This window comes from Colossoma macropomum, unplaced genomic scaffold, assembly GCF_904425465.1.
Source record: "Colossoma macropomum unplaced genomic scaffold, Colossoma_macropomum, whole genome shotgun sequence".
Classification (NCBI taxonomy): domain Eukaryota; kingdom Metazoa; phylum Chordata; class Actinopteri; order Characiformes; family Serrasalmidae; genus Colossoma; species Colossoma macropomum.
The window spans coordinates 13,714,949-13,729,466 of NW_023494803.1; the positions used below are offsets into that span (position 1 = coordinate 13,714,949).

General features: G+C 41.1%; 1 protein-coding gene across 1 annotated transcript in view; it reads right to left on the minus strand.

The window, feature by feature from the left end:
• The window catches only part of luzp1 (leucine zipper protein 1), a 61,018-nt gene continuing 46,500 nt past the window's right edge, over window positions 1-14,518 (minus strand). The window contains 2 exon segments of the mRNA XM_036593160.1: window positions 1-1,726; window positions 4,327-4,480. Coding sequence (XP_036449053.1) covers window positions 4,355-4,480 — 126 coding nt within the window. The 3' untranslated portion in view covers window positions 1-1,726; window positions 4,327-4,354.

Here is a 14,518-nt window from a genome sequence, read left to right on the forward strand (position 1 = left end):
TCTACAGTTTCTCATTAGGTTGAATGAATAACTGACTCTAAATGTAGGTATTGTGATATAAACTGAGTCTGTTCTACAGTTTCTCATTAGGCTGAATGAATAATTGACTAAATGTAGGTAACCGAGTTTCTCATTAGCTTCAATGGGATTTTTCTGTAAGGCTTGTCACAACAGTAGCCATGACAGGATGCCCTTGTGGGCGGAGCTTAGATAGGTCAGTTATACTGTATGCTTCCCCCACTGCAACCATTGCATATGTACATAACAGCATTTATTGTATGGAAATATTCTCTATTTAAAAAGAAAGAAGCCCTAAGCTGCTGGAGGTTCGGTGCTCATTCCCATTCGATCGAGCAACATGCTAATGTAGCGTGTCTGATCACAGCCATCGCTGCAATACTAAAGCACTTTTATCCAATCACAGTGTCCGGAGGCGGAGCCTTCACTGTCAGTCTGTCAGCAGGAAGTGTACGAACGCAGGCTGGTCACTAATGCTAGCATTTCTAAAGCACATCATTGCAGGTAATGCGTTTCCTGCAGCGGAGCGTGCAGGTCAGTCTCGGAGTCGATTCGCGCTGCAAATCCAGTCAATTTCGCTGGGAATAAAACCTTTTCTACGCTCTCTCACTGGCCAGTTCTGTCGGTTTGTCCGTCTGTGCAAAGCTTGCAAAAGTTGAGTTACAAGTCGCACTCAGAGTGTCCAAACCTTGCAAATGCTTTTATTGTCCAGTTTGTTACGGATGATCTGACCGTGATCATAACAGAGTCTCTCTAACGGCACTGCTAAAGCTTTTCCCTCTCCCATAATGAAGAGCTCATTGCATGCGATTACTGTGCTGGTGGCCGTTTGCTGGTGTGCATACCCAGTTTCAACAAGACTCGAGGAGCAAAATGACTGAAATCAAAGAAAGAAACGGAGAGAAACGTATGACTTGGCACTCGGAAGGCTAATACAGACAGAATTAATACGGAAAGATGGTCATATGGTCATAAAAATGGACATGGACAGAGAAAACGTCCTTTCCCAGCATGCAAAGGGAGTGTTTTGTTCTTTTTCTGTCAGATACTGAGCGTGTGCAAAGCGGCTGTGTGCTGATATGATGAACAGACCTGGGCTGTTTTAACTCCTAAACTGAGTATTAAAAAGCAAAAAGAATAAAAAAAAAATGTTTGATTTTTCATCTCAAAAACAAAATCATAATTCGCTCCTTGCTGTCCGTTGCCGTGACACGTGAACCCGAAGCTTAGATATCCAGGACGTGCTAGAAAATAAAATCCATCTAGCGCCCTTCGCTTTGGAGGCCCTCACCATCCCTACATCCCTCTGTTCAGAGCCATTCCAGTCACACCCACCTGAACACAGGTGAGGAAGTAAACAGCCAGTGGCAACAGGGGAACTGTCAACAAAAAAGAAGTGGCATTTTTTGGGAGGAGCCAGAGCTAGGTGAGGGTGGAGCCAGAGCCAGGTGGGAGTCCAGTGAGGGCAGGAGTGAGAGGAGCCAAGGCTGAGAATAGAAGGAGCCAAGACCTCCTGAGGCCAGGTGTGGGAGGAGCCAAATCCAGGTAATGACAGGTGTGGGACGAGCCAGGGCAGGTCAGGTCAGGTCAGGTCAGGTGTGAGCCAGGTGAGCTGAGGTGTAGTCCAGGTGAGAGTTCATGGGTCCTCTGAAGCTGCAGAGCTGTAGATGTGCGTGACAGTTGAGATGAAGCTCAGCCTGAGCGGCATCTGCACAGAACAGCAGACACACAAGAGTAATTAAAACTTTCATTAACTGAAGCTGCGCTGCATCTTCAACGGCATCAACTTCAACATTCCTCTAACCCTTAAAGGCCAACATAGAAATGTGGCTATTTCTGCTGTTTAATCTGCTCTTCTCTGGTAATTACACAATGTTTCAGCGCTGCTGCTGCGTGTATTTTATGTAAAGAGTGTGATCCGACACGGGCAGAAATTCATAGACTTTTATCTAGTTTGTGTCTCAAATGTTTTGAAAAAGAACACATGAATAGGAATAACATCAGTCACACTTTATCGCTACTCTGATTAAACAAAAACATCCAGTAACAAAGGAGCCTTGAGCATCTTTTTTGCTGTGATACGAAACACAGCAGCTCACTGTGAGCTCTGATCCTACAGCTGAAACTGATTTTACTGTTCTGTTAACTGTTAATGTGCATGCAGCGCTACTCCTCTAGCGGCGGATCACTTTTTTGTTTTTAAAGCTCAGTCCTGGACTCGTCTGGTTTACGCAGTTAACCGTTAGGACTTAAAGGGACACTCTGGTCAAAACAAAACATTTGCCCATTGCTACATCTGTTGTAAACATGCCTAACTTCCTCCTACAGTGGCGCTCAGTCTCTCTTGAGTGAGATCTTCCAGTTTAAAGACTGAAACCACCTTCTGATGATGCATCCTGAAAGTGGGTTGGGGGATGGTACTACAATGTTTTTTTCCCCCCACTAGTTGGCTAATGCTGAAGGAAGCCAGACAGCTAACATTACTGATAGGAAGCCAAATCACATCTATATTTTTTAGCCTCTACATCAAAGGCTATGCAGTCAGGATTCCCAATAATCATATCTATAAATGTTTTTGTGCACTGCATGCTGGTTATTGTAGCGAGGGAACATTGATGGACAAGAGCCCAAAAAGGTTAGAAGATTGTACATTCTGTCTAACTGATGAGGCTATTAATAGCGATTAAAGGGCCGTTCAGATTCTGCCCTTTTTTAAACGTGAAGAGCGCCACACACAGGCGAAGCAGGACACATTTCATAACCTGCTGGAGTCGCTGATCAAATCACGTGGCTGGATCAAGATGTCACAGCACAAAAACAAAGTGTTTCTGTCAACTTCTGTTGAAAGTGCTGGATTGAAATGTTAGTTTTGGTTTGATGTTGACAGACCAAGTAAAAACGGAAAAAGGATAATATGAAATTGGTATAAGAATCATATTTATGCATCATATTTAACCGAATGTGATGGGGCTGCCGTTGCATTCATCTTAATATCTTCGTCATTTTTTGTCCTATAAAGAAACCGAAAAAAAGTCTGAATCTGCCGACTCTGATCTACAGGCTGAACATTCTGGGGAGGACTGAGGCGATGTCGAACTGAGCTGAGGAGTGGAAAAGAGAAAAGGAGGAGAGAGACGGACAGAGAGAGACCGCGCTTGAGTTTTGTGAAGTTTGGAGTTGCAGTTGCTATTTATGTAGGAGAAAACGAAGCGAAGTCTGAACATACAAGTTGTCAACTCGTTCTTTCACCTAGAAGAAGAAGATCTGCAGAATGTCTGTCGGAGTCAGAGAGCGACGGTGGTGTTGGTGAAAGTGAAGATGTGGCTTTTGTTACTAATGATGACAGGTGAGAAACTTCTTATGAACACCAAGTTGCCAGCTTTCAAGGCTGACTTGGCCTTAAATGTCCACTCTAGGGAACCAAAAGTGCACTCAGAAAATGATTCTTTAGCTGAAATTAATTGAATTATGAAAATTACAGGGTGATTCAAAAAGATTCATCCGATTTTAAAATGATTTATTTCACTTGTAAATCATTACAGAACAATGCAGTAAATTGTAAATGGTTTAAGTGAGCATAAAGCTTAGTATGTAATTTTACAAGTGCTCAATATGAACCTCCTCCAGCTGTACAGACAACATCAACACCATAGTCAAATTCATCCCATACTGGATTGAGCATGTCGTTTCACTGTACTCATGACTCTTTCAATGCGATTTCGGAGATCATCCAGTGTTGTTGGCAGTGGTGGCACATAAACAGAATCCTTAACGTACCCCCACAAAAAAAGTCACACGGCGTGAGATCTGGTGATGCTGGTGACCTTTTTCTTGGAACTATTGGTACCAGCGACGAATGCTCTGAGCTGTTGGAGGTTCACTGCCATACTGACAGTCAGAGGCTCTATGACCCCCTCTTTCAACTGGTATGTGATTGGTTCCTAGGTGCCTCACAGTTGTAAAAATATGGCGCTTTGAAAACGGATGAATCTTTTTGAATCACCCTGTATTTTAACACATTAAAATGCCTTTCTTTAGAAAAAGAAGGTAATTTTGTAAGAATCTGTGGAATTTACCAAAACTGACCAAAACTGGTGTATTTTTGGCGAGATGCATTGAAGGTAAATGGATTTTGTTTCATGCTAGTCGGAGAGAGGACATAAAAGTGTGAAAGTTTCTTAACCTGTGAGCTGATGTATTTAAATAAGCAGCAAATAATGCTAATTTCTAGCCGTAGGCCGGAAATCCCAAGAGCGGCTACTGAAACACATACGATGCACTTGGTTATAGCACCAGGCTAATACTCACCTGTTTTTCGGAGGTGTGTAGCAGAGGGTCAGTTATCATGGTTCCGGCTGTTCCAGTGGCGTCCCCTGCTGGCCCACGGTGATCGACCTCCAGATGAGTCCAGCTCACTTTGCTTCCTCCAGGAGCTCATAGAGGCTTCACCATCACACGCAGCCTGCGCACACACACACACACACACACACACACACACACACACACACACACATACATATCAGACTCCATCACACACAGCACCACTGTTCCCTAGAACACATTCCTACAAAATAAGAGCCCATAATAAACATTATTTTCACCTAAATCCCATGTGTCAAACACAAGGCCCGTGTGCCAGATCAGGCCAACCACACAATCCTATCCAACCACAGAAGTATTTAAATTTTCTATTAATATTAGCCCAATTCACAGTGTGCTGCACTACAGTCCCCAGTATGCACTGCAACACAATGTTTGCTCTGACTCTCCTACCCCAACGACAATCTATGGGACAGCGGTTACACCTCAATTCTACACAATTCTGCGCAATTCCACACCAGTCATATCACCAAACACACTAGCTGCGTTACAGCTACACTTCAACCCAAGCACTTAACGTCAGCTCAGCAGCTCAGAAATTGAGCCCAAGAATTAATGACTTCACAGCAAAGAAAAGATGCCAGGCATTTAGTTTAAGTAAGCAGGTAGGTTTAAATACCTACATCCTGGGGACACTTAAATTTAGAATATTTCATGAATTCATGTAATATTTCAGGGTTTCCTACAAATGCCTATATTTTGTTGTTGACAATTTGGTGTATTTTGAATAAACAATGGTCAGTTTAAGTTAACGCAAAATGTTAAGTAAAAATAACATCAACACAGCACAAAAACACAGCTGGCCCACTGATTTGTTGAGATTTTTTTAACATGGCCCTTTTAGTGGTTGAGTTTGACACCCCGACTTAAATGGTTCTGGAAAAGTTCAGGGACCCCATTCTATGGAACCAAAAGTGCACTCAAAATCATCCTTCACCTGAAATTAATTGAATTATGGAAAGTCTTCCTACACAATTAAATGCCTTCCTTTAGAAAAAGGAGGTAATTTCGTTGACCCAACATAATTGACTAAATCAGCTACCACACTGGAAACTCAACTCAGAGTCCACTTAACTTGATTTACTGGTGTTGACTGAACTTGGTCCAACTTGTCCTATTGGAGCTGGTTTAAAAGTGGTCAGTCAGTTTAGAACCACACTCCAGGCAAATGTCTCGCTCCTGAAGAGTTCACATCCAGCACACCTGGCTCTGATATTCAGTTGCCCCTGAAGGCCTTCATTACCTGGATCAGGTGTGTATGATTACAGTTGGAGCTGAACTCTGCAGGCTGGGAGATTTACAGAAACATCTCTGAGATCAGTTTAGTGTCCATGACGACTTCAGTACGGACTGAATTTCGGACAGTAGCTATTACAGAATAACAGTTTCTAACTTCATCATCTTATCATTAACTCCAGATAAGAAAACAGTATTACACAAACATCCTAACTAGACTAAATCTCCTAAATACTGTCCTGACTTTAGGATAAACACCAGCAGTGTCCTAACTTCTGTTTAAGTGTCCGTTTCCATCGTTTTTAGGCAGCTGTGTCAGGCAGCATAGTTCACTACTAGCATAATGACGCTACATTTATTTATACTGTAAAACGCTGCTTTCACTGTGAGATGATTTTCTTTTCTAACTCTGCGTTTTAAAAATCTCAGACATTGAGTAGGTTAAGATTTCCTAACTGGAGATAAGATGCTGTAATCAGAAACATCCCCTTAACTCAAATGTGGGGTATATATCCTATTTTAAACCCCATGAGGTTGAAAAACAATATTTATTCCCTTTTATTTGACTCAACTGCCTTTGGCTGATTTAACATTTGGGATAATTATGTTCTTTCAACACCATCACTTTAAGTACATTTTAAAAATGGATCGATTCAATAATTAACTAATACCAACTTGATTTGTTTTCTGAACATGTACAACAGCAAGTTCTATGCTGGTTCTTCTATTGCACTCCGAAGGATCTGCTTCAGCACCTTTATTTTTAAGAGTGTAGAGTCTTTAAAGTATAAACTGAGAGCTAAACAATCTAACTTTCTTTTATTAACGGATGACGATCTGCTGGTGTACTCCACAAAGCCAAGACTAAACTGTTTACAAGACAGACAGTAAGAGGAGGTTTTAAAGTGTGGGCTTAGTCAAGAAAAGCAACAGTGGATGACTGTATTATTAAAAAAGCAAAAGACATATATGCTCCTAGAATCAGTAGAGAAAAATACTCCTTAATTAATTACAAAGTGGTGCAAACTGTTCTCACAATACTGCCATCAATACTTTCTTAAAAAAGTCGACATCTTAAACAAAGAACCGCAACCAGCGCAGTGATTTATATTCACACCCGGCTCCAGTGCGCACACACACACACACACACACACTAATCAGCCGTAATGGGCCCTGAGGCCGCGGAGAGGGGCGGGGGTGCAGAGGGGCACAGGAAACCCGCTAACATCAGCAGCCAAATGGGCAGGAACGAGCGGGCAACTTCCCGTCTGACACAGGAGCGGCCGGGAACAGGAAATGACTGAAGCTGGAAGGGTCTGGAATTCTTGGCAAGGTTCTGAATGGCTCTGACAGGGTATAAAAAAGTCTAGAATGGTTCTTTAAGGGTCTGACAGTGTCTGAAAATGTCTGCTGGGTTTCCTACACATCTAGAGTCGCAGGCGATTCAGCATTTATGCCTAACTAAAATAATGGTAAATCTGAAAAAATCCAGATGCCTTACAACACTGAGTGTGTGAGCATGAATGCTTTAAAGAATATCATAAAATGATCTGAGGCATCATAACCATTTCTTGCAATAACACTGATGTAGCCTTCACAGGCATTAAATGTTTCTGGTTCCCATCTGCACCACTGAGAACAATTCTGAGTCACTAAGCTTTTAAGGATTAATGTTGGAAAGAAATGAGGTGACTGGTTGTTAACGACACGTTTAAGCATCAAGTGAGGATTTATTTTCAGCTTTTACAGTGTAGTCTTATTCTTAGCACTCTCTCAGGTTATTTAGAGCACGTATGAGCACACGACATACTTCTATAAATATTTCACACCGTTTAGAGTCCAGACCCGAGTCCAAACAGACGACGCTCATCACTCGGGACCGGAGGAAGCCTGAACTAAAAACTGTTCGCTAAATTTATGAGTGGTGTTTATAATAAGCCAGTCGTTAATAGATGTAACACGCACTGCGGTCGACATTTAAATCATCGGCCAACTGAGAATTCTGCTTTAGCAACCAGCCATTGCCAAGGTCCACAGTCCAAACATTCGTCCACTCTCATACTCCTCTCCTCAACCAATCCTCAAAATATAAACAAATATCAAAGAGGCAGCTCAAACAGCGGCAGGAATGAAATACCCCCAAATTATTTTAACAGGGAAATCTGAAAAACATCCTTTAAACATCATTAATTACTTTTACTTCCCAAAAACGATTAGGTTTTCTGTACAAACAAGCAAACCAATATCAGGTCAAATTCCTAAACAGCCTCAGCCAGTCCTCCTGTCATCTACTGGTAAAATATTTCCTATATTTATCTAACTCCAGCTGACCTGCTTTGTCACTCTGGTTTTCTAAAAGCAGACGTCTGGCAACTCAGCATTCTGCGAGTGTATTCTCAGCTCCAAAGGAACATCAATGACTTTAGCAGACGCACCGATATTTCACATAATCTCTGACATACAGGAAGAGAGAGTAAGTAACAATGAACCGATGATCCTGCACTGACCTCAGGCTTTATCTGCCTTATCATCACTCTGGTAGTACATTAAATATGACTGTGGCTCATATAAAGACATCCTCGGCCCGATACAGACAAACAGATCCAGCATCTGGACAGATTAGGCTAGAATTAAACATTCACCAGATTAATTAACCTATTAGCTCTCTTTGACTTGTTTACAGTTGCTATTTCAGACAAAGAATACAACTGCATAACAGTATTATACTACACTTCCACTAACTGGCCACTTTATTAGAAACACCCACCTTATGCTTCCACTCACTGGCCACTTAATCAGAAACACCTACCTTGCACTTCCACTAACTGGCCACTTTATTAGAAACACCTACCTTGTGCCTCCACTAACTGGCCACTTTATTAGAAACACTCACCTTATGCTTCCACTCACTGGCCACTTAATCAGAAACACCTACCTTGTACTTCCACTCACTGGCCACTTTATTAGAAACACCCACCTTGTGCCTCCACTAACTGGCCACTTTATTAGAAACACCCACTTTATGCTTCCACTAACTGGCCACTATATTAGAAACACCCACCTTGTACTTCCACTGACTGGCCACTTTATTAGAAACACCTACCCTGTGCTTCCACTAAATAAATATACATTGTGCACTAAAATTGGCAGAAAAATGTTCTGTGTTCTCTGTGTGTTCGGTTTTTATATTTAGAAAACCACTACTGTACTGACTCCTCTCTTTATATACATGCATTAATTCACTTAATATATATACAGCATTGCTGAATATGTTCTGTCACCTGTTGATCAGTGATCACCCCAGGTGATGACCTTCAGCACCAAAACACTGACCTGCTCCACATCGGAGAGGAGATAAGAGTCAGAGAAGGTTCAGCCTGACTTTTATGGATCTTTGAAAGTCTGAAACTCTCATCACTCCTGCCCAGTGTGTTAACCTCAGTGATAAGATATTTGAATGTAAGGTGAGTCCAAAATGGGAAAAACATCATGTGGGTCTGAGATAAGCTGTGAGGACAAGACAAACAGACAAGGCTTATTTACAAATCAGTCACATAACACCTTTACAGCAAGACTGTAACTGTGACTGTTAGAGCTGGGCCTTCAATTCAGGCCATAAAAGACAAAACTTGGTCAAAACATGAAAAAAAAAAAAACCTCTGTGATGCTAATTTCTGCTAGCACCACTATGGGATTTCTAATGGTATGTTAGCACTAAGCTAACGCTGGTGCTCATGAATATTTAGTATATTTTGGACGTTCTAGATTAAACACAGACATTTACAGCTTGTAAAGTCCCAGCAAACAGAGTAAAATAATAAAAATGTGTCGCTGATACTAAATTGAGTGTTCTGTTAAACATCCAGCAAAGCTTGAATGAAAAATATATTAAATGAATATGATGAATCTCAGCGAAAAAACAATGATCAGACCTATCTGAGAACTGTGTGGGCGAGGCTAATGAGCAGCTTGACTGACAGCTCTCTGTCCAGCACTTCTAGCCTGCTACACCCCTCATACAGAACTAACATCATTATCTAGCCTTTATGTGATGCTAACTGGACGGAACATATGGACATACAGATGTGCAGACAGATGAACAAACAGACAGACAAACAGATGGACGAAGCAGTCCTCGAATAAATGAACGGACAAGTGAACAGCGTTGGTGTTCATAAACGACTGAACGGGCAACGGGCAGCTACAGACAGGCGGTCTAAGCTTGCTAGCTTTTGCTTTTGCTGGGTTAGCTTTAGCTCGGTAAACTTCTCTGACTCAAACCGTTCTGTGTGGGCGGGGCCAAAGACGCAGCCTTGTGATTGGTCAGGGGAATGTTTACAGAGGCGTTACCCAAGATTAGGACTGCCCAGTTTACATAGAGATGAGAGAAATATGGTGAAATATATCGGCCATTTATTGGTCAGTGGAACATCATTCAAAGGGTGAACTTAGTACATGTTTACTGTTTACCTGAAGAACCAGATTAACCTGTTTAGGAAGAAAACAGATTTAGGTTTTCTGGGTCTTTTACATATATATGCTGTGGTTTTGCATTCCTAACAACTAACTGAAATGTAAGGCCTTCAGTCCAACTCCTGAAGTCCTAACCAATGGGAGAGCTTGTTCAGCTGTATCTACCTGAGCAGGAAAATGTAAAAGTTTGGGCACCCTTGTTTTATTTTTCCACAAAGTATTAAAATCAGTAATCACATAAACTAAGAAACAGTTCAGATGTTTGTTCCCAGTGGAGGGTGTGTTTACTTATATGAAATTAGAAAATCAACAAAATGTGTCTTTTGGCCACGGGTGTCCAAACTTTTACATACATCTGTAAATCAACACTCTGAGCTTTTCTCAGCTGTGCAGCAAACTTAAAACCGCCAGCCTTCTTGGTTTCTATCCAACACTGAGTATATTTATAAACAGGCCTAATAAGGAAGAATGGAAAAACACTGCTTTGTTGGGAAAGAATAAATAAAAGATGGTGCTGAACAATCTGTCCTCTTTTTCTAGACTGCACTATGAAGTAAAGGAGTGGAAAAAAAAAAAACAGGAAAAACCAGGAAAGGGCGCAAAAAAAACAGGAAGTCATGCAATATTAGCCCTCTAGTGCTGAGAAAAACTGATGTGCCAACAGTCAGACCTGCAGAACCTTCATCCACCAAGTATTCGTCTCATTTAGACACTAAGTGCAAACCTAACAATCACGTGGAAGAATGACACTGATAACAGGAGGAGTTAAAGCTGTAACACTGCACAGACTCCCAGCTCTGATATGATTTGTGATGCTGAGGTGAAGATCTGATTCCATTTTCAATTATATTTCATATGTAAATTCTACAGAGTTCTAACTCGATTCTACACAGATTAAATAAATGTTCTCCAACAGAATGTTCACACATCAGGACAGCCGGCAGAGAGAAGACGCTCGACTAGATGAATGAAGGAGTGTTTTGGCCAGAGGGGTGTTTGGGTGATTTAATGAAGGGCATTGTGGGTAATTTAGCGAGAGAGCTGATGAGCACCACTTAACGAGATATGAAGGCTGACGGTATTTATTTTTCTTTGTCGGCTCGTTAAACTAAAGGCTAAAGGGATAAATCAGTGGTATCCTTGAGGCCACTGTTACGAAAACTGACTGCTGACCCGATCGACAGTTCCTCTGAAAAGCAGGCCGTGACTTTTGACCCATGAGATAGAAGTCATTAACCCTCCTTAACCCTCCATCGTATGTTACAGACTGACGCTGCAGCCGTTACTGGGCTTTACTGGCAGACAAGGCGAGTTGGCTTGTTTACCTCATTTGTTCAGCTAACAGCTTCTCTCAAATGTCTACTTTTATTGGATCATTCATGAGTGACGTCACATGCTAATACTCAGTGTGAACCCCCGCCTAGTATTCGGGGGTCCCATGTTATCTGGCTGCTAACTCACTCACCACAGCGGCGCTGATGATTCAATGTCAGTAAATGTTTGTTTTATCAGTTCCTCTTCTGTAAAGTCTCTGTTCTAGTGTTGTTCTGCGTTCTTCCTCTCATTAACTGAGATCTTACTCATCTCCTCTTCTGTCTTCAGTGTGAGAAATGAGGAACAGTCACTCTTTACACCAAACTCTTGGGAAACTTGGCGAGTTTTCAGATTTACAGATCTGCTGCAGCACATTGTAAAGTGTTTCAGAGGAATCCGGGCAGAGTTACAGTTTCTACACACTTGAAAAGAGAAGGTTGTTTCATAAAGAAAATGGTTCTAGATAAAGCCATGAACACTTTGCATGATTAAAGCGTTCACTGCATGGTGAAATGCTTCTTTAGACTGATGGAGAACGTGTTGTAGATGGTTCTATATAGAACCCTTTTGAAAAAGGTTTCATGTAGCACCAAACAGCAGCAGAACGCTTTTTGGCGCTATATAGAACCATTTAAGCATGCAGATGGTTCCAAATAGATCCATTCCCTTTACAATAGAACCCTTGAACAGCCGTCTTCAAGTGTATAAAGTTATACAGCACTAATGAGCAGAGTTGACGCTCCGTGTAAAACGCAAGACACCAGCATCAAAGTGGAGACTTAAAAACTGAAAAACAGAAGAGTCACTGAGCCACGGACTTTCTAACAAATCACAACAATCCAGGTTCTAAACATACAAGTGGAACGGTCTGAGCTCGAGGAACAGAGCAGGAGGGTCTGGTTTCATCCAGATTAAAGTCCTGAGCACTGCTGGTCTACAATTACAGCGGGTCAGAACCGGCGCAGCGTCCTGCAGGCCGAGCTCCAGGCTGGAGCTGCAGTTCCTCTGGAGGTTTTTCTAACCTCTTCATCCTCATTCAGATGTTTGGAACAGTGCGGATGTGGTGGCTTGCAGCGCCGCAGTCAGAAAAACTCCAGACACAGCAGGAATATTTACAGACCTGCATGAAAAAAGCAGAATTCTACCGAAAGAGGAAAAAAAAAAAACAACAAAAACATGATCCTCTTTAGAGAGTATGAGTAAGTCCTGTAATTATGAGATTATAAACGCTTATAAAAAAATAGAAAGATAAACGCTGAAATCTCTCACAAGAAGTGTTCAATTCATATAAATATTTGCCTTTGTTTATCTGAGCTACATGCTTTGCTTTGTATTGTTTTATTCAAAGTATCTGAGTTGAATAAAAGTAGTTAGACTGCTTATTACTACGTGAATTAATTATTCATTTTAAACTGAAACCATTTTTACTGTATGATGTATGTATATATTTTTAGGGCCCACTCACTTTTGTCACTGGTCCACTCATAGTGACTGAGTTTGCTTTTAATATTAAATCTTATTAATAAAAAGCAAAAACAAACACCATTTTTGGTATGGCGTTGCTAGGCAGTTGCTGTGGTATCCCAGGTGGTTGCTAGGGTGTTGCTAGGCAGTTGCTGTGGTATCCCAGATGGTTGCTAGGGTGTTGCTAGCTGGTTGCTGTGGTATCCCAGATGGTTGCTAGGGTGTTGCTAGGTCATTGCTGTGGTCTCCCAGGTGGTTCCTAGGGCATTGCTAGGCAGTTGCTGTGGTATCCCAGATGGCTGCTAGGGTGCTGCAAGGTAGTTGCTATGTTATCTATTAATTTTGCTTTCCATTTATTCGAAGTATTTGTGATAGTTGCTAGGCTCTTGCTAGGTGGTTGCTATGGTATCCCAGGTGGTTGCTAGAGTATTGCTATGGTATGCCATGTGGTTAATAGGGTGCTGCTAGTATGCATGTATTATTGTAATGTAAGTGAAGTGCAGAAGAAAAGCGATGCACAATTACTAGTAACAAAAACAGTCACTACAAACAGTTATCAGACTTCAGCTGTTACGCTTATTAAATCCAAGGAATAATCCAGAGTAAATTGATGCATATTTTATACCAGATGTTTTTGCTTTTTCATGCAAGGCAAAAGATGAGATTACATTGTATTTGTTATGCATTTCAAAAGTGTTCTATTTTCAGTTTTTAGCAAACACCTCCCAATCCTGGTCACTATCTTGCTGTAGACACCCATCTGCAAGAGGCAAATTCACTCCAAAACATCACTACTGGTGATGCTACTGACAACAAAAAAGGCCACAAATATGTGCATCATATTAAATACTAATGAAAAAAAAAATATACTAAATATTTTCTAACAGTTTAAGTACAAAACCTGAAGATGTCATGGTTATAGACACACTGTCACTGCACAAGTGCACACTTATTATGTGGTTGTAGTCCTCCACTCTCACTACAGTGGTAATGTGAACTCCAGTCCTTCACATCTGTCTCTGTAAACATGCATATTTTATTTATATTACACAATATTCATACTGTAAGTGCACACAGTCATATTGATTAACCAGAAGTTTAGTAATATTTTAGTATAATTCCTCATACATAGTGCTCTGTATATTGTCTTTCTCCTCTGAAGCTGTTGTACAGCTGTAGAGAGTAATAACCTGAGCCTCATCATAAACATTTCAGTGTACAAATGACCTTAACATGCTGCATGTGTAATAAGTAAAAACCCCAACTGAAATTCCAAAGAAATGTATTATTCAGTCTTCCGTGCCCTAAAGGTTAGGTATTCTCCTGTGTTCATGTTCTTACAACTGCCTAAAATTTATTTAAATCAGATAGTCGTGTGCAGAAGTTTGTCAAATTCCATGTTTTTGTTGATTTTCTGAATGTAAATAATAATTATACATCCTCTACAGAGACACACTTCTGCACACTTTAATACACAATTACTGTTTATTTACTGAATTTAACACATTGGTGGGGGGGGGGCGGATAAACATGAAATGTGGCCTGTGCAAAAGTCACAGCACATTTTATCGTTTATTGTTTTTAATATTTTAAACTCAGGAGTGTTCAAACGTTTGCGTATGATAGCAGCACT